We start from the raw sequence: 22127 nt of genomic DNA, 5'->3' as shown, positions 1-22127 counted from the left end.
TTGTCTCTGCATTGAAATGTCCCATCTCTCTCTCTCTCTCTCTCTGTCTAGTATCTGAACTGTTATGCTATTATCTTACCCCATCCTCGGTTCTTCCCCAGCTGTTTCAGTGTTTTCTTTGCATGTAATTTTACATTTTGAAAAATATACCCAAGTTTTTCTTTAATTTAGAAACAAGGGGTTTCATCTGTATGCATTTTTATGCCATGCATTTGCAGTTTCTGTCAGCCATACCCCTTATTTCTATACATGACTTCACATTTTGTTGCATTGCAAGTCATTCCAGAAATAATTTTCATTTGGATTGTTTGATCCATTTGACTTTTTTTTCAGTAACACTATTACTGATCTCTCTGTATAGCTTTAGACCATTATTTCCATTACACGTCGTCTAAAGTATATGATAAGCAACTGTATCCAGTCATTTGTCTCTTTTCACTTGTCATCACTGAATTGTTCTACCTCTTGTCTAGGTCATGTCTGAAGTGTTTGTGAACCAATCATTTATGCAATTAACAAACCAGTTAATAAATAAATAAATAAACAAACTGTACTTTGAAATTTCAGTGAGCCATATTATGAATCTATGAACTTTCATGTATCAAGTGAAGGACAAAAATATTTTTTTTCAAACTTGAAAGCTGATTTTTACCCTCTTTCTCTTTCTTTGTGAAGCTGTCTCGCTTACATTAGTCTTTCCTCTGCTAATCATCATGAACTAGAGTCACGAAATACTATGCTGAAGATTTAACTGAAGTTACTGATAGCTCCCAAAATGATATGCAACACTTACCTAGGTAAATCTCCTACCGTTCCCAACTCTGACAATATATAGTATGTTTACCCCAAACAGTAAGGTCATTTATTTCTCAGTACACACAACCGTTACATGTCAACTGTTCATTTTTCATCTGTAAAATGAATATTTTTTCCAACCTGAAGAGGGGATTTATTTTGCATTTATTACATATCAATCATCTTGAATGCTAGTTATATACCTTGTTTGACCAGTCCCATTGGCATAAAGGGTTAAAACCAGAAGCATGCTTCAGAGAAACCTGATTTCACCTAGCAGCTCAGATGCTGAGCAGCTGGCAGGGGAGATAAGAGGAATAATATGACAGAGCCTGGATAATTCTCTGTCTCTGGGAAGATGGTCAGGGCTTGCATACCCAGAGTATGAACTCCAGGTAGACTCCTCAGTGGAGACAAGGGATCACCAGAGGTGGCTTGCCTTCAGGGGCTGGAGATTTTGAAGATTTCCCTACACAGTAGGAATGGGGAAAAGCTGAAAAGGTAAAGTCCTCTGATTTCTTGAAATGGAGGAATGCCTAACACTGCTAATCATCTGATTTGTGAAAGATGGCTGTAAGATAAAAAAATAGGAACCTTAACGTTTAACTGCACAGTTTTTGGTGCATATTTATTCAGAGCAATGCATTTTTTTTAATAAACCTTTCTCACTGGTACAGATGTTCATGCAATTATGTAGGAAATTTTCTAGGCTTAAAATGGCCCACAAGGGAAACTAGCCTATTGCTTATTTCATCATCATCAGCCCCCTTTTTCCATTTTTTTCTACTTGGGGTCAGGGCATCGTGTTAACTGCCACCAAGTCTCTCGATTCAATGCCACAATTCTGCCTTCTTCAACACTCATGCCTGACTGTCGCAGATCTTCTTTCACACAATCCATCCACCTCTTTGCTGGATGTCCTCACTTCCTCTTACCTTCTTCCTGTCTGTCCCAAATCTTCCTCACCAGATTGTCTTCTGCTTTTCTGCAAGTGTCCAAACTACATAATCTGTTCTCTTTGATCTTTTCTGCAATTGGAGCTACTTTGGCTTCTGCACTTATGTCCTCATTTCTTCATCTGTCCCACAGTGTACATCATACCACCCTTCTCAGGCAATTCATTTTCATCACTTCTAGCTTCTTCAGATGTTCTGCCTTTACTGTCCAGGTTTCTGTACCATACAGTAGTACTGGTCACACCAATGTCTTGTACACCTTGCTTTTCAGCTTCTTTGGCATTCCTCTGTCATAGACTATTCCCGACTCTCTATGCCAGTTGGCTGCAGCCTGTCTGATTCTAGTTTTGACTTCTTCATTCAGACTTCCCTTCTCCAGAACCACCCATTCCAGATACTTGAAGCTGTTTACCTGTTCTGCTATTTTCCCTTCTATCTCTATTCTCAGCTTCTTCTGATTTCTCCAATTTGCTGCCATTACCACCATCTTACCTGTGGTTAGTTTCATCCCACGTGCCTTCAGTTTTGCATTCCATTCTTCTATTCTTTGCTGAAGTTCTAGCTCAGAGTCTGCCTGTAATGCCACATTGTCTGTATACAGCAACTTTGCTGATCTGTCCCCTCTGACCTGTTTGGTAATGTAGTCCATCACAAGTATGATACACCCATTCCCAATGGGAACCCCTCTGTGAGGCCAAAAACTGTTCGTACTTGAGTCATTGAGTCCTTGTACATAGTCTGCACTAATTCTACCATTGTTTCTGGGACTTAAAACTACTGCAGTATTGCCCAGATCAGCTTTCTTGGGACCTTGTTATATGCTTTCTTCAAGTCTAGGAATGTCCATCTGGACTCTCTCCTCATCTATAACTTCTTCTCAAGTATCTGTCTCACTGCAAACATTGGGTCAATTGTGCTACATCCTGATCTGAATCTGAACTGCTCATCTCCCATCTTACATTCTACTACTCTGCATATCCGTTTATCAATTACCCTCTCCACAACTTTCATGCAATGTGATAGGAGTTTGATGTCTCTGTACTGCCCACAGTTGTGGATGTCCCCTATATTCTTGGACACTGGAATGAGTATACTTATTCTCCAGTCTTCTAGGACACACCTTTCTCTCAACACTGCTGTTAGTACCCCTCTCAGGAGCCATTTCTCCCCATCTCCCCAGAATCTTTTTCATATCTGCTGTGACCTCATCTGAGCCTGCTGCTTTCCCTGACTTCATCTTCCTTAGTGCTGTTCTTACTTCTTCTAGGGTGGGCTCCTCTTCTTCTCTCATTGTAGGCTGTTTTTTTATTTTTTATTTTATTTTTATTTAACATTTGTTGACCGGGAAAGTCCAGCTAGGTTCCACAGATCCTGTTTTCAGTGGAGGCCCGGGGAGAAATGCTCCAGAAGCATGTCTTTAGAATGTGGGAGGAAACCAGAGTACCCAGAGGAAACCCACGCGAACGCAGGGAGAACATGCAAACTCCGCACAGAAGGCACCCCAGCCGAGAATCGAACCAGAGAACCTCTTGCTGTGAGGCGACAGCATTAACCACTGCACCACTGCGCTGCCCGTTTCTGGGGCAGTACAGCTTCTGTGGGATTTTCTTCATTTAGAAGCTGCTGGAAATACTCCTTCTATCTGCTATTGATGTCCTGTGGACTGGTGAGCAGGTTGTTGCTGGCATCCATTATAAAGGGTGTCTGACTATCTTCTTTATCTTTCAGTCTTTGCCTTGCAACCTGATATAGTTTCTATGTGCCACTTACTGAGTCACTTTCCAGAAGTTGGTAGAGTGGCTCCTCTTATTGCAAGTTGTTTCTTAGCTTCTTTGTTAGCCAACCAGTAGTCCTTCCTAGCCTGTTCAGTCTTTTCTATCTCCCACTTCTTCCTGCACTCCTTCTTTTTTTTGATGACTTTGTGGAGTTCTGCATTCCACCACCAGCTTTCCTAATGCACGTTATTTCGATACCTGGCTCAGCCACTTAGCTTTTTTATAGTCCTAACACATGCTGTTTTTAGGCACTGCCATTCTTGTTCAATTCCACCCATTTCCTCCTCTTCTTGGGGTGTTAGAGCCCTGAGTAATTCCTTGAACTGTTGTACTTTCTCTCCAGTCAACTTCCAGGTCTTCAGTCTGGTCTCTGTTGACCTTAGAGCCTTCTCTGACCACTGCTTGCAGCTGATTGTGGCAATTAGTGGTTTATGCTGTGGGCCAACTGTTTTACTGGGGATGACTTTGCAATCATGGATTCTACCCCAGTGCCTTTTTCTTACTAGGAGGAAGTCAACCTGAGTTGCATGTTGGCTACTCTTGTATGTGATTTTATGACTGTCTCGCTTTCTGAACCTCATGTTGGCTACTTTCAAACTATTTGCCAGACAGAATTCTAGAATGGCTTTTTCTTCTTTATTCCTGTTGGCCCCCCAATGTGGACACAGGCAGTCATCATACCCTGTTTTCTGTCTGTCCCGATATGTGCATTCAAGTCACCCATTATCAACACCAATTCATGTTGTCCTGCTTTATCTAGTAGGTACAAGTATTTATTTATTAACCTATAAACCTATGGAATACTCTCATTTACAGTTTATTATTTATATGTTTATTAATTGGGTAGGTGAAAAGGTTTGCAGACCCATTTCAGCTGTGACAAACATCCTGTTATATTAACTGCTTCCCTTAACTGTTTAAAAAGATATTCAAAATACACAGACGAATGGTTCTCTTTTCATTTCCACCTCTCCACACTGCATCATACGTCCCCATTTTATGTCACACATCTTAAACAACTATAGCCACACTTCACCTATAATACAAGAAATCATTGACACTGACACATCATTATTTATTAATTTTACTACAGCACAATAATTATTTTTCTAGAGTGTTTGCTGTCACATCACACTTTGCAGCTTTCAAAAGCTCTAAAATACTTCTACTGTACTCTAATCTTTTAACAAAGTAGTTTAGGCGTACCTTGCTTGATCGGAACTTCAGACTATTCTCATCATCTGTTGATCTCCCTGAGCTGGCAGAGCGCCCCAGTGAGCCCTGCCTTAGGGTGATAGGAGTGCTGAATCGTTCACTCAGCCATGCTGTTCCTGTTCTGTGTGAAACAAAATATATTTAACTTGCTTTCGTTTTTTTTTTTAACTATAGGTCCATCAGTTCCCTAAATTGTTAATGTTCACCATGCTATAAAAGCAGATGTAATAAAAATACCACTAATGTATTTTACACACATTGATATATTGATTTTTATTCCTGTCAAGAAGTTTGGTAACTTCATTAAACACATTGCAGGTATACTTGTACATTCTACAGAGAAATGCTTGTAGCAAACAGCAACACACCTTTGTGTACAGCTAGTCCCAACATGCACTTTGAGCAGAGATATTTGCCTCATTTGTATTTATAAAGGTAAACTAGTTAAGAACATATATGAAAAGAAGGCAGAATGTGCATGATTGTCATGTAATAATCTAACATTAATAAAAAAATGACATTGTGCAATTTTGCTACATAAAGGATGCAAAGGAAGATCTCAATGGGGAAACGAGATTCTTTCCACAGTGTGATTCACCTCAGAAAACATATGCATGTTGTGTATGATGTGCTGATTACAATCATTCACAGCATAATGACTGTTTGCTTTCAGAAATCATAAAAATAAAGAAGCTGGCATAACTTGTCTTGGTTATGTTTTTCATTGTTTTATCAAGACTGAATATGAAATGTTTTCCTGTAAAGGTGATTCCTGTGTGTAATTTGGGTACTGGAATAGAATGTCATGAAAATAGTACAAGAATATATTGCACAATGTCTATAGTACAACAAAAAGAAGTCTAGCCTGATAGTACAGTTTAGTACATTACATTAAGAAAACAAAAGGGAAGTTGACAAGATTTTTTGAACTGTGTACAATTTTTTTCAGCCAGTTGCTACTTCTCAAAGAAAATAGAAACTTTTGATTTGCATAGCAAACTTATATGTAGCTACCTTCACCTGAAATAACTACACTTCTTTTTTTGTATGATTTTTTCTCCTTAGGGCCTGCCAAACTTCAAACCTCATCTGGTCTGGATGGACCAACATAAAGGCAGCCATATGGGTTGCTTGTGCCCTCACTGGCATTCTGACAATATCAGTGTTTTTCTTTTAAGGCCTAACCCTCTCCTTTGTTGGGAGACATGCAACCCACGTAGTTCAGTGAGTCACTACACCTTCTAATACATGTGCACACTTCTATACACCTACTGAGAAAGGTTACCATGTTCATGACTTAATGATCAGAATGCATGCCCTTGGATTACGTCAAATATTGCAGATGACCTTGTTCTAAACCCTGTCCCCACTGTTAAGCATACTCTTTTTCCACATGCCAGCTTCATTAGGCACCTGCTTGACTAATCGAACACAGATCACCTGGAATGAGGTCAGAACTTTGTCAATCTATACCAACAGAGATGGCAAAATGACCACCCTTGTTGTATGGTATGCAGCTAAAGAACAGTTAAAGATGCAGCAGATATACTAAAATGATTACAATGGAAACATTCCATTGGATAAGTAATAATAAAGTAAGCATACATCACTCTGAATATAGTTATTTTCTTTACTGACTCACTTGTACCACATTAATTTAATGCAGATATTGAATCTGGAAAATTTTGCATCCTTATGGTGTTCAAAATGTTGACCTTGAAAAATTACTGGGCACACCATGACATGCCTGTATTATATCTGGCTTAAGCTATATTGTCCTGACCCAAGTTTAATTCCTACATCCTCAGTATATTCATGTTGGGATTGTAAGTCATTTAATCAGACAGCTGTTTCAACTTCACCAATGAGAAGATGAACGTGTGTCTAATTTTAGTTAATAAAAATTATGATGAAACAGTCTTTGTACTATGGACAGTATAATAATGCAGTGATTAATCCTGAGCTGTCGTCTTTTGTTACTCATCATGTAGTTATAGATCCAGTAACCTACACTGTCCACTGTATTGATTTGTAATCTACATATTTTGCTTAATGTAGTAAGTTATATATCACATAATCCAACTGAGCCTTAACAGCCCCTTTGTAGGGAGACCATAATGATGCAATACAAGGGAAACAAATTATCTGACGTATAAAGGCAGGAATTCAGGAGTTAAACAACATATTTAACCCTGCTGCAGATTTATTAATAGTGGGAGCAATGAATGTTAAATAGTTGATAATGCCTATTTAAAACAATTATAAGCCAGTCCTAGACATTAACTTGCATTGGTAATAAACCACAGCACTATAATGGGAGAAGAAGAGAAAGTGATATAGTAATCAAGTCATGCTATAAAATTTAATTGCATGGAGTTATAGGTTGCTTATATGAAGGATGTTATAAGTTTAATTTATGTTACCTGTTTTCAGATATGCCTAATGTTTTACATAATATGTAAATGAAGCAAGCATTCATTTAGCAGGCTATAGATTAATACGTTAAACAGCAAAGAAACCATAAGGCTACTAGCAGAATTGAACAGGAAATACATGACGAACAATGCAGAAGTGAAACTTGTACAGTCCTTCAGATGGCTAAATTATTTTGTTAGAAATAATTTTTACATTATGATTTAACAATGCATTCATTAACTGTAACTGTCTCTTTCATATTGCCTCTTATCATGAGATCAACAGTTTGACACTATTGCAAAGATAAGATTATCAATCTAACATTATTTCTTCTATAATTGTTGAAATCAGTATTTGTTAACTACAGGGTGAAATGCTTTAATAACTAAAAACATAAAAATGTAGCAGCTGAAATGCAGCTGGAAACCACAGTGACTAAATGATCATGGTCCTGGGTCCACAATTGTTTAATGTGGTTTCCCTAATTTCTCTAGTTTTACAGAGTGTATGACTCTAGAATTGGTGTAATAATGCAGATACTACACATTAAATAATTTATAAGCATCCAAAACAGCTTTATGCTTTAGTACTAGTAAATGTGAGGTAAGGACCTTTGATAAGGTTGAATGCAATTCAATAATCATGAACAATCACTAGTTTGAAACTGCAGACTTTATTAAAGATCTGGGAATACAAATTGACCAAGGACTAAGCTGTAAAATGCATGTGTTAAACATTAAGGATAAGGCCTTAAGGTAATATGGACAGTTATTTAGACTATTCGGTAGTGCATGCTTTGTATATAACCATAGTAAGGACTATGCTTCAGTATGACTCTTTCTTATGCCTCTTAACAATAGATTTGCAGAATGTGGAGACCATTTAGAGAAAATGCACTATTTATTACGTATTTATTTATTTGCACTTTGTTCACCATGTTATTCCCACAAAGTCAATGGCTTCTTTTCGGGGGACACCCACAGTGGTATCCATACTGACTAGGGGGGAATTTTGGCTAGTTTACCAGGGAACTTTTCCTACTCCATTTGATAAGTGTCATGGGCTCTTTTATATACATCTGAGCTACCCATAACTCAGAAGGATGGAGCCTCAGTTTAACGTCTCATCTGAATGACTACATACTCTACAGTGCAACATTCCCCCCAACCTTATGCTGTACTACAGTGCCAGTATTGGTAAATTAATCCATCTTGTGCGGGAATATTACCCACAGATTTCTGCACCAAATGCAAGTGTAAAAAGCTAAAAGGTTTCACATATCAAGCAAACAGTGATGTACTTTAGAAATTGCAACTATTCAGTTTAGGGTATCTTAGGTGTATGTTATGCGCTGCATTTAAAGCTGTGGGTTTTGTTGAATTAAGAGTGGATTTAGCACTGAAATGAAAACAGAACCAGATGACATAAGACCCAGAGATCTTTTTTTACATTTAATAGAAGCAGGGCTAGGAATGACACTTATTGATCGCAGCGTATTTCATACCCATGAACATGCATATGGCAACGTCACTTAGTGTTTTTAAAATAATGCTAGATGATTATATAGGCAGTATATGCATGAGTTAAGGAAGTCTGTATTATCTGATAACTCTATAGTCTAAATGTGGAATGGCTCAAACTATAAAACTGTGAAACTATGAAAATTAATAGTTTGCTGTAACTCTGCTCAGAATTTAGTGGCTACCTGTAAGCAACCTAGAAATGCAAATATTTTGTGTGCTTGGTTCACTGCAAACACAACAAGTCATTATAGCTTCCATTCACTAAAACTGCAGCATTCCAAAAGTTGTCACTTTCCACAGTGCACAGTGCTGACATATCCCTGGTTGTCTTTGATGCTGTTATATTAAATGAATGTGGGGTACAGGGGTGTAGCCCCTGCTTTCTAGGTGCTATGGAGGGACACTTTTGATAAGATAAGACTTTTAACAATATTTCACAGATCTGGATCACCAAATAAATAAATAGATGAGAGATCATATATTTCACGTTTAAATTACTTGAATCCAGACTTATCTTGCGCCTTGATACTTTATTTATTCAGTGGCTCAGTTACGACTGTGAGTACAATATTTAATTTAGTATATTTAGTACATTTGTATTTATTTTTTAGTAAAATTTTTATTTATGGAGGTATTTAAAGTATTTTACTGTTATAATAAGAAAAGAACAGGTATTGTGGCTTTCATTTATTTGTTATTATGTTATTAATTGGTGGAGAGCATAAAAAAAGCCACGGTGGTGCAGCGGTAGCATTGTTGCCTCACAGCAAGAGGTTCTCCAATTCGATTCTCGGCTGGAGTGCAGGGAGTGCCTTCTGTGTGGAGTCTGCATGTCCTCCCTGTGGTTGGGCCGTGTTCGAAAGACATGTGTAAATGGGCGTGCCTTCGTTGAAGGTTGGACGTTGAGCTGGCACCTCGGCGTTCATGAAAATCTACTGCCAATCATCAGCGGACCAGAGTTCCGCTGTGGCGACCTCTAACCGGGAAAAGCCGAAAGACCAACAAGAAAAATTGGTTGAGAGCATGATGTGAATGAATTAAATAATATTATTTAAATAAGGTACAAAAGAATAATGCCTTGATGTTTTGGGGGTAATAACTTGGAAAATTGCTACTGTGGTAGTCGCCTAGCCTGATACATATATACTGATGGTCACCACTGAATTTCAAGTCTGCCTGGAAATAGTACATAACACATCTTTTAGACAACTTTCTGTGCACTTCAGTTACTGAAGAACATACATGCATCTATACATACAGACACAGCTAGAAGTTTGAAAATATTTTTTATTCCTCCCTAGTGCATCGGCTAATGCCTTCATGGGAGTGAAAAATCAAGTAATGCAAATTCTTCAATTTATATATACAGCACTTCCTATACTTATCAAATCACTTAAAGGGACAAAATAGTTCATGCCATGCAAAAACATACATTTCTCTGTTTATAGTTATACCCTAGCAAATCTAAGGCTATAAAAGCTACTAAATGGTTTAACATTTTGTAAATGGTATATCTTCATCTAACTCTTTAAGCAATATATTATAGCAATAATAACAAGAACTTCAACACCACTGATTTTCAGAAGGAACTCAAAGCATGCAATTGGGCCATCCTAAAAGATCTTCCACTGGATGATGCTGTAGCCTATTTTAATTCTAAATTCCTTACCATTCTAATTTCCCACACTCCTGTCCACACCCTTAGAGCCAAAACTAAAACTGCCCCTGGCTCTCTAAAGTAACCAAAACCAAAATCATAGCATAAATAAAGCATGGGACAAATGGCCCACCTCCAAAGTCCCACTTGTCCATATTAAATTCCGGCAGCTAAGGAATGATACTAAGAAAGCCACATTGTTAGACAAAAAAACTTCTATCAACACCTTCAACAAAAACATCAGAACAAACCTCAAAAGTTTTGGGCAGGAGTAAACAAACTGCTCCACCCCGGACAGTCCACCACTCCCACCCCCATCAGCTTGTAACCTAAAATCTCCAGAGGAAACTGCAATTGTATTTAACAGTTTTTTCACTAAGACCATCCAATCACTAGCTAGCCAACTGGCTTGCAGTGTACCAAATTAGGATTCCTCATCCACTACCCCACTCTACTTTAACTTCCAGCCTGTATCTACATCAACCATCAGATCTCTAATTAACAAACTAAATCCCACTACTGTAGCAGCTGATCTCCTCCCACCAGAATATCTACAGAAAGTGGCAGATGCCATTGCATACCCTATTTCTATTGTTATAAACCGAACCTTGTCCGAAGCCACCATCCCATCTATCTAGAAGGTTTCCCACATTATTCCTCTCTATAAAGAAGGGAACTCTATAGACCTCTCAAACTACAGACCAATAGCCATACTATCACCACTGGCCAAATAAATGAAAAATGTGTTCATAGCCAGTTAATGTACTATCTCACCCAGAATAAACTACTGGCCAACTCTCAGCATGGCTTTAGGCCAAACCACAGCACCACCTCAGCCCTCCTATCCTTCTCTAACTCCATTAACCTCAACCGAAACAATAACAAACTTACCTCAGCTCCCTTCCTAGATCTCTCTAAGGCCTTTGATATGGTCAACCACCAACTACTTATCCATACCTTGAAGAAACTGTCACTAAATAACTGTGCGATTAAATGGTTCCAATCTTATCTGTCTGGCAAACAACAAGCAGTATTATGGCAGAATACACTGTCTGCTCATCTACCCATCACACTAGGAGTCCCCCAAGGCTCCATACTAGGACCACTTCTCTTCTCAGTCTTTATCAATGACCTGATACCTCACCTGCATCCAATACGCGGATGACTCCACTTTAATCTGTGCAGCCTCCTCCTCAACTGAGCTGCTGACTCGAACCCAGAATACTTGCAATGATATTTAAAAATGGTTTGCAAACCGTCAGCTTATTTTAAACCCCAACAAAACTAAGCTGCTAATTTTTTCCCCTACCTGTAAGTCCTCTTCTCCATTCTTTACCATAAGATCAAATAATGACACACTTATATCCCCAGATGTTCACACCAAACTCCTAGAGGTCACAGTCAATAATACCCTAAAATATGATACCCATGTCAATCAAACCATCAAAATCATCAACAAAAAACTGGGCTCCCTCTATAGGATCAAACCTTTCCTCACTCCATTTGCAAGAACTTCTATCGTTCGCTCCCACTTGCTGTCTACCCTTCTCTATGCCTCCCCCCTTTTCACTAACTTGAATAAAACCACTCTTAGCAAACTTGCAAGCTGTTACAACCATATTGCTAGATTTGCTACAGATACAACCTTTAGGACCCACCACTGTATCAACTTAACTCAACTAGGTTGGCTTGAATGGACTAGTCTTCTCCAATACAACCAACTTATAATAGCCCACAAAGTTCTAAACCACCCTGATAAGACACCAGCACTAAACAAGATCATTAATCCCTACAGCAACCTGAGGTCACTGCACTCTGCTGACAAACTGTTGGTTCAAACAACCTAAAGCATAAATGTGGCTGGTGACTCTCTATTTGCCAACTCTGTAGGCAAAATTTGGAACTCTCTACCTGCTGAACTTACTCTCCAGCCCTCTCTAACCCAGTTAAAAAAAGCCTCAATCTACACTTTCAAATGCACTTGCAATGCCCCTGTTCAAAACCTGACTAACACCCACCCCCTGGTATTGGATATCTTGCCTAATTAAATCTGTCATTTGACTTTAAAATGTATATGACCTTGCTTTGTGGCATATCTAGAGCTCATTACGGGATAAAGTCCTTATCTGTGTGAAACCTTGTGTAAAACTCTCAGTTGCCTACCATGTTCTATAAATGTTTGTAACCTTACTGAAGACTGTAAACTATGTTAATTTGTAAATGTTACTAATGTAATGTAACTAATGTAATGTAATCTACTAACTTCAAGCTTTTCTCCCCAACTGAAAATGGACATATATCCAGTCGGATCATCCTGGTAAACAAATGTAAAATAAGTAAAATAAATATTAAAATAAATGAGTAAAATATCTAAATGGCACAACATCAATTCCCATAGAAAAACAAATGCCATATCATACAAAAACAGGATGCTACATTTATCTCATGCATTTAGCATAACCATCCTTAATTTAATTTCACAATAAAAACTACCATGGGAAGTCTAAATTTAAGCCTCTTGGTAGCATAGTATTATATTTTAGTATGAAATGTGCTTCTAACTTGTCTAAAGTCATTACTTTATCACACACCTCTGGCAAAATAACAGGTGCAGACACCATGTACTCAAAACTCTCAAAAATTAGACCGTGGCCTTCAGTGGCATGCAACACTACAGGAATGGCTAAATGTCCATGCCTGACATCACTACATAGCCCTGTATTTGCTATGTTTCACTTTTCATTTAGTTTGCCAATATACCATTTTTTCTCACATATACACTAAATACTATACACTACCATATTGCTTTGAAATGTTTAATAAGTCTTTAGTTTCAGAAGCCTGACTTTTATTCTAACCATCTAAATCTTCAATACATGTTTGCATTTACTACAACTACTATGCTTAAATACACCCACTCTTACATTTCATTTCTAACAGGGGAAAATAACTTTTCAACACTTTGCTTCTCTGTCAACTCAGATTAGCCACATTCAAATTAGTTTTTGCACACATATGAACCCTTAATGCTAACGTTATCTGCCTGGCAAAAAGAATTCAGAACCTTGTTGCATCAAATGTTTACATGATTGAATAGACAGCCTGATTGGTTGTGATGTTGTAGTTAATAGGCTGCTGTTGGAGAAAACTGAAGTTTGTTCTTTAAAGTCCTGTAATTCCTTTCAGGCACCTACTGTTTGGCAGGCTGTCCCCATCGATATTAAGGAAATCAACACTTCAAATTCAGAATGCAACTCAAAAACACTTCTTCATCCAAAACAAATGCTCCTGTTTCAACAGAGGACATATCACCTAACCTATCTCCTTTCCAAATCTCTTCGCCTCTTTTAAGATTTACTGAAGATTGACCCACTTTAGAAACTAATGTATACATTGTACATTACACTCTGCTTGATTGTAAATTGCATTGTGCATGTTAACCTGAATATATAGGAAAATGTTTTCCTATGTAATAAGTCTGAAATATTCTGCTATTGCTCATATTTCCATATTTTTTGTTTGGGAAATGTTTTGTATTTCACTTAAGCTGAGTCTGAAATTGATCAACAGTGATCAGTGCACTACACCAGTAAATAAATAAATAAATATATATATATATATATATATATATATAAATATATATATATATATATATATATATATATAAATTAAATACCATTGATGTTAATTTAAGTGAATAATCAAATACTCTATACAATTATGCCATGAGTTACATGCTTCCAGTAAACTTATGTATATTGCAGTGATCCATGGATGTTGCTGACATTTATGCAATACTGATCATGTTCCCTCTTTTTCGTTTGTATTTGGTACCCACAAAAGTACCTAACAAATACAATGAATAAAGCCAGTCACAGCACATGTGACAAAAATGATTGAGTTGAATAGATGCAGGAGTATGTTAAGCTTAAAAACATGTGAATGTAGCTATGTATGTGGATAAATCAGGACAGAAATGAGCAGAGTACTGTAAATATTTAATTTGAAAACATTGGATTAAATCTAGTAGTTTAAGGAATTCTTGCTATGCGTTAAGGTAAGGAGAAAATATGTAACAGAGATGAAACTTGTAGCCTGTATTGAATGAAAGCAGATTAATACGGGAAACATCAAAAGTATGACAAAATGAATGAGGAACCAAAATGAAAACATGGTGTTAAATATATTATTAAACAGGTACAAATAGCCCAACATATTCTAGTTACCTAGATGAAATAAAGAATAAAGGAATGACTTTAGTTACCTAGAAAACCCAAGGGCCACTCCAAATCAGCTGGAGCTGAACACAATATACACCAGGCAGATCTGCTAATTTAAAGATGCAGTGGTATTCACTCTGAGTGGTAAGCGGATTTATCAAGGATTTTTACTTGCAAAATGCTTAAGTATAGTAAATGTTTGGAAGTAGCAGATGTGCTGCCAGTCCTGGGTCTAAGAGATAGCAAGCTCCCATAGGAAAGACCAGAACATTGAGTGCAAAATAAACAGCTAATTAAGTAAACTTGTATTTTGCATTGCATAGCACAACTTGCACTTAGTAACACAATATATTTCATAAACAGAGTTTTAACAGCTGTCTTTATTTGAATCCTCATTATGAAGAAATTGAGCATGTTTGCATTATTTGAAGCAAGTAGCATGTAACCTTTTTGACTCAGGAGGCACGTATCAAACATGGCAAGGTTTTGGAGGGGGACCCGCTATCATTATCCAACATATATCTCCATTGTATGCGAGCCCTTTGATATTTTATGGACTGTAACAGTAATCATTGGAATTCTGACACTGAGAGTATGAGTCTAGTCATAATATTATAATACATACTAATGCTGATACTGTGATATCTGGGAGTTTTTTTCATACTCCACATAGTGATCTCAGAGTTAAGATATTAATAAGTAGCAGAGGTATGGGAGGCATAATCCACAATGTCAAGAAATGCTTGTGGTAAAGCCCTCCTGCAAAAATCTTTTTTTTTTCAACGTTTTTATGAATTTTGAAATTCTGAAATCAGATTTTACAGTCTTCTCCATTTCTGGAGTTAATGATATATGGCTTACAGTTATGGCAGGAAGCTGCTGTGCATGCCTACTACATTGTCAAAATACCATACCACCTCAGTCCATGAACAAGAACAGGTTTGGATACACCTCTAAAGTTTGGTTGTAGTCAAGTGAAAGAAACCATGTCCACAAATTATGGTAGCGAAGCTATTCTGCATCAAAATCCTGTACATAATATTTATTTTAATTAAAAAAAAAAATACAAAAACATTTTAACTTGCTACTCTTAAACACTTGCACAACAGAACCTATGCCAAGCCATATTGTTTATTGTTCTCCTGTCATTCAGATATCATAAAATAACTTATTTTGTTCTCACACATATGCATGCAGCCTCCTGAGATGTCATAGTTTCATAGTTTCATAGTATAGTACTAGGCTATCTGCCCTGGGGCATTTGTAAGCCTAGCCATAGTGATGTGGCTTTTGCCACCCCATGAAATGGTACAAAAAATGTACAGAATAAATTTAGAATACTGTGCCTCTGTCTAGTAGTGACACAATGAAGGTCCCCTTATATAATAGAATTAGTTTACTGTGACCCTGTCTAGCAGTGACACAGATGTGACCCCTGGGGTAAACTTACGATCTCCCATCCACTCATCAAGATTTCTCTTGAAGAGAGTCAGTGAGGGGCTCTGCCTAATACGAACTGGGATCTTGCTCCAAAGCATGGGAAGCCTCTGGGTTATGAATCTATCCTTCCAGCATGTCCTATTCATACTTGTGCTGAGGTTTAAGTCTTTAGCTCTCATGGTCCTGATGGATTTGGATTTTTTGAGGTGGAGCATGTCCATCAGATCCTGATTGGACATGGCCTTGTACGTCAGGCAGAGATCACCTCTGAGCAGGCGGTATGCTACTGAATAGAGCTGAAGTTTCTTTAGTCTGGCAGAATAAGACATATGTTGAAGACCCTTGATCCTCTTGGTGAGGTACTTTTGTGGTCTCTCCAGCTGTTGCAAATGCCGGGTGAGGTACATACCAAATCGGGCATTGTACTCAATCATGGGTCTGATGAGGGAGGAATATAGGGGTACAATGACATCCTTGGATCTGGATGTGAATCCCTTCATGATGAGGTGTGCAAGGTAGAATGTTTTTCTAACCACTTTGGCAACGTGGGTGTCAAATGAGAGGTCGCTGTCAACTTGGGTCCCTAGGTCTCTGATTACTTTTTCCATACTCAGTAGGTAACACATTGCCCAGCAAGGATTGTAATAATGTAAGTGCCTCTGCATTCAAACACATAGCAGGCCAACTTCACAATCTCCTAAAAATAGACATCTTTTCTCTGTAAACCTTTGATGTTTTATTGCAAAGACCATTAAAGCATAACAACAACAGTAACATATTTCAGTTTGCTGCTATCAGACACATACATCACAGCCCCGTGGCAAGTCTCATCAATGATCATTTTAATAGTGGTAATATAGCTTCTTTTGCTTTCACACAAGTATCCCTAATACATAACTTCCTCCTTCCCACAAATTAACCATACTTTTTATGTCCACTTCTGATAGCTGATGGTGATAAACATATTGGCGAAAGTAATGTATTTCAGGTTACTACACTCAGACACACACACACACACACACACACACACACACACACACACACACACACACACACACACACACACACTACATAATCACTACTAAGCCATATTGATAACTGTTTTAACTCTAATAATTAACTGCCTTTGCTTTCACACACATAGTCTAACAAACCCACTACCCCCAGAAAAATAACCTCACTTTCTGGATACACTTGTGTGGGTATCTGCTCACACTATACTATCAATCATTTATTTGACCATAGTCAGTAAAGAGCACTTAAGGTCTTCCTCCATACATGTTCCAAAATCTGGGTAATGTGTTACCTACTGACACAATACACTCATGAGGAAGTATGGTGAACAGTGAGAACAGAGGTGTAGTAGGGGAGTTTAGTGCCCAAAATTAAATTTCACAGCCCTTCTAGGACACCTGTCTTTGGCAGTATGGCTAGCCATGTCATAATAAGTGCTAGTCTAAATACAGAAAGTGTATTTCTCTGTGTGGAGCTATGGGGTTGGGAGATTTAATTGGAGCTCTTACAATTTTGCACTGCATTTTGTAGCAACAAAGAAATAACATAGCATTTTTAAATAATCTGGGGAAGTAGCATTAGGCATTGTAGTATTTTTTTTTTTATCTGAAGCTGTGGCATTCTGATTTCTATTTTATAAGACAGAATACATATTCTTCACAAAGCAGGATTCTGTAGTAAGGTGCTATTCAGTAATAATGTTTAGTAAGGTGCTATTCTGTAATAATGTTTACAAAGGTGCTATTCTGTAACAATGTTTAGTAAGGTGCTATTCTGTAATAATGCTTACAAAGGTGCTATTCTGTAATAATGTTTAGTAAGGTGCTATTCTGTAATAATGTTTACAAAGGTGCTATTCTGTAATAATGTTTGAATTCACTTCAAGAGGGAAGACATTTTTTCTTACTGCTCATTCCTTACCAAACAATAAAAAGCTTGACTATCTCTTAAATATGTATACTTCGCATATTACCTACTTTGAATATGAAACACTCGGATCCTCTCTGCAAACTCTGACTGTATGTGTGTATGTGTGAATGTGTGTGGGTATGCAGATGTGTGCAGCTTTGTGAGTTTTGTGTGTGGGTATGTTTATAAGCCTGACTGAAATAAATAATGTAATGGAGAAATTGTAGTACGTGTACCTAAAATTACACGATTCTTTATCTTTTGAGATACATCATGTCTTAAAATGCTTGTGTATTATAAATGCTCTGCACCAAAATCCTGTGCATACTATTTATTTTACAGATTAAAAACTGTAAAATCATATTAAAAACATTTCCATAAGTAGCTGATTTTCTAAGCATAGTAATGCCCTCCAGAGTGGGCATTACATGGAACATCTGTTGTTTAACTGTAATGCCCACCCTGTTGGACATTATTGATTGCATAGTGCCATAAGTTATCAGCATATGGAGTTCTAAAATATTCAACAGGGAGTGGTCAGAATTTTGCTGCATTCCTCTTAGAATACAGATCTGTATGCATTCTGAGAGCAAAATCACCTTTTTGAATTTTGGGCACAGTTACTTCTTAAATACACAAATAAAAGAGCAGCCTGCAGGAAAGGAAAATCACTATATGTTGTCTTGTAACAATGTCTGTATTTTGATTTCTCTTTTAATTGCTGTATTTGCCTACCATGCTGTGGTTGAAAAGGATCCTTAGACAAGCTCAATTGCCTAGTTAAAATAAAATAAAATAAAATAAATAACAGACAGATAAATAGATAGACAGATGAAATGTGAAAGGGGGATTTGAAACTGTTAAGCTACAGTTGCATTCATGTTCTACACACTATGGACAATTTTGCTTTTATCTTTTCTTTTGAGAGAGAGAAAGAGAGACAGAGAGAGGGTTAAGGAACATAAGAACATGATAATACCCTCTTCAAAGCCTATCCAATGCCCCTCTGTAAAATGTAGCAATCTTACTGACTTGTAGAAAGTCTTGCTGCCCTGGTTCTTGTGTTTTGTGTAGTGCTTCTTCCCCATGTACATTAGACAACAATAATCAGCACTGATCTTCATCTGACAAACCTAAACCATCTGTTCCCATCATTATCGCTCGGTTTCATTTCTCTGATGGCTTCTCTCTTCCCCTCTCAGATGACCACTACTTCTTTTTGCTTTCTGTCATCTACAGCAGTTCACAGTCTATGCACAGTACATTGTTAAATGCTGCTGAGTACAGAGAAATAGTGATGTAGGATGGATCCTTCCGTGCCTTACAAGACTTTTCATTACACTGATTTACTTTATGTATTTTATTTGTTGACCATAATAGTCTGAGGGGGAGACCATATTTTCAGGAGAAGCCTGAGGAGAAAATCTTCATACACCACAAGGGTTACTGATGTAATAAACATGAGAAGACATAGATTACTCAGTGATTGTTACAAATATCACACATTAAAACAGAGAAAAAAATAATAAGAATAATAAAATGTAGTTGTCGTGTGGTTATTGCCCACTTTGCATTAATAATACAATTGCTGCGTATGAAGGAGGTCAGATACAGTAAAATAACCAAACTGAGGAGACTGATGTAAGAATCAGAAAAAAACAGGGCCAAGATGAAAGAGGACTAAAGAAAAGCCACAGATTAGGGGAGCAGTACATAATGATGGAGGAGTTAAGCCTGAAGTGGTAGTAAAGGAGACTGGCCAGAATTAAGACAATATGAAGTTGATGAAAAAATCTCAACAGGAAGTCCCAAGAGAGAACGCCAGCAGACTGTGTTGTAAAGTATTAACGCAGTTTTATTTTTTTAAGAAAAAGCGTTTTCGCCACACAAAAAGCAATGCAGCTTCTTCAGATGAATTGTAAAAAAATCAATGAGTTTAAATACACACACAACCGGAAATGTAATTACGTCATTAAAAACAATATTAGTCATTTAACTCATATTAAAGTAACTCAACAGTAATAAAAAATGACCATAAAATCAGTTAGTAAAGTCACTCATAAGGAAGTTTAAATACCTCAGTAATAAAGTATCAACATATTAATAACATAAAAATTTGGTTAACAAATTAATCAAAGTACACAAAAACCTATCTAAAATAACTACGCAATTTTAAAACTGCATTGATGTTACAGTTTTCATTGAGTCCCGGGGCTTTGAAGGCATTCAAAGTTAATTGCCATTCAAGCTCACGGGACTCTAACATCAGTGACAGTGGTCCACCCCTGATGTTCCCTTGTAAGTGGTCAATACCCATAAAGACAAATGAGTGTCCCTCATTTTTGTCAACATGCTTAGCTAGGGCGTTATCGCCCTTGTTTTTCTTAATAGCGTATGTATGCTGATAAATACGCTCCCTGAGTTTGCGGTCCGTCTTTCCAATGTAGAAGGCGGGACAGCAAACACAGAATGCAGCATATACAACAGAGCTAGTTTGACAATTAATCCTGTGATTGATGTGGAATTTCCTATTACCAATGTTAAAGGAATTCCCAGATCTTATATACTTACAGTAATTACAAGAACCACACTTAAATGTCCCTTTTTGCCTAGAAAATGAAAATTCATTTCCTTTTCTTTGTACCAATTCTTTAAGGTTACTGTCCCTTTTAAATACTATCAAAGGGGACGAACCCAGTTTTTCAGCAAGGTCAGTTGAACCAGAAATGAAGTGCCAGTTCTTTTTAATAATGGACATAGATGGAAGATGTTAATACATCAGGCCCCTTAACCAATTGAACATCAAGGTAATCTATCTCCTTTGTTGAAAATTTCGAAGTAAACTTCAAGAATGTTGTAGTTTTGTTGATGGTATTAACAAAAAGGTTAGCACTCTCTTTATCACCTTTAAAAAGGATGAAGATATCATCCAAGAATCTGGTGTAGAAGGTGATAAATTTCATCATTTCAGGATTATTGAAAACATAGTGCTTCTCCCAAAAAGCGACAAAGAGATTCGCCACACTAGCCCCACAGGGTGAGCCCATGGCCACACCCTGTTTTTGTAAATAAATCTCCTTGTCGAAAATAAAAAAATTGGATGTAAGGACAATTTCCAATAATTCAGAGACTAGATCTATATCCGACTTTGGGGCCTGATGTATTAACATCTTCCATCTATAGGAAACCGACCTTTTGCAACTCTTTGTTGCACTTTTCAAGTTCACACCCATATAGGCAGAAAAGGGCTATCATAAAGGGTCAGCTAGTTCGAGCTGTAAGAATGTGCAGTACTCTAACTGACTTTTGCAATGAATGTTCCCTTTTGAAGGACATGTTTTGTCAACGTGGTTATCCTTCTAAATTGTTTGATGAGTTGTCTAATGAGGTACATTTGAAAAGGATTGAGGGTCACTTTAAGCCCCTTTTAGACCAGTCCATTTCCTTGAACATGGTTACTCAAGATGTTCCAATTCTACCGGCTGATACTTCTTTAAATCAAGCACAAAACTTTAATGACACATATGTTGAAAAACAGTTCAACCTTAGTTTTGTTATTACATTTAATGTGAATGCCATGGCTATTATGTCCATTATTAAAAAGAACTGGCACTTCATTTCTGGTTCAACTGACCTTGCTGAAAAACTGGGTTCGTCCCCTTTGATAGTATTTAAAAGGGACAGTAACCTTAAAGAATTGGTACAAAGAAAAGGAAATGAATTTTCATTTTCTAGGCAAAAAGGGACATTTAAGTGTGGTTCTTGTAATTACTGTAAGTATATAAGATCTGGGAATTCCTTTAACATTGGTAATAGGAAATTCCACATCAATCACAGGATTAATTGTCAAACTAGCTCTGTTGTATATGCTGCATTCTGTGTTTGCTGTCCCGCCTTCTACATTGGAAAGACGGACCGCAAACTCAGGGAGCGTATTATCAGCATACATACGCTATTAAGAAAAACAAGGGCGATAACGCCCTAGCTAAGCATGTTGACAAAAATGAGGGACACTCATTTGTCTTTATGGGTATTGACCACTTACAAGGGAACATCAGGGGTGGACCACTGTCACTGATGTTAGAGTCCCGTGAGCTTGAATGGCAATTAACTTTGAATGCCTTCAAAGCCCCGGGACTCAATGAAAACTGTAACATCAATGCAGTTTTAAAATTGCGTAGTTATTTTAGATAGGTTTTTGTGTACTT

General features: G+C 37.4%; 1 protein-coding gene across 4 annotated transcripts in view; it reads right to left on the bottom strand.

The window, feature by feature from the left end:
- KAZN (kazrin, periplakin interacting protein) overlaps positions 1 to 22127 on the bottom strand; it is a 2853667-nt gene that overhangs the window by 231624 nt on the left and 2599916 nt on the right. For all 4 annotated transcript variants that reach the window (XM_044062363.1, XM_044062364.1, XM_044062365.1 and 1 more), the window contains one exon: positions 4733 to 4862. In XM_044062363.1, coding sequence (XP_043918298.1) covers positions 4733 to 4862 — 130 coding nt within the window. The remainder of the gene's footprint in view (positions 1 to 4732; positions 4863 to 22127) is intronic.

This window comes from Protopterus annectens, chromosome 2.part1 (genome assembly GCF_019279795.1).
Source record: "Protopterus annectens isolate FY-2018-M chromosome 2.part1, PAN1.0, whole genome shotgun sequence".
NCBI lineage: Eukaryota > Metazoa > Chordata > Ceratodontiformes > Protopteridae > Protopterus > Protopterus annectens.
Note: the sequence above shows the minus strand (reverse complement) of the source record. Positions and strands in the feature narration are given on the sequence as shown.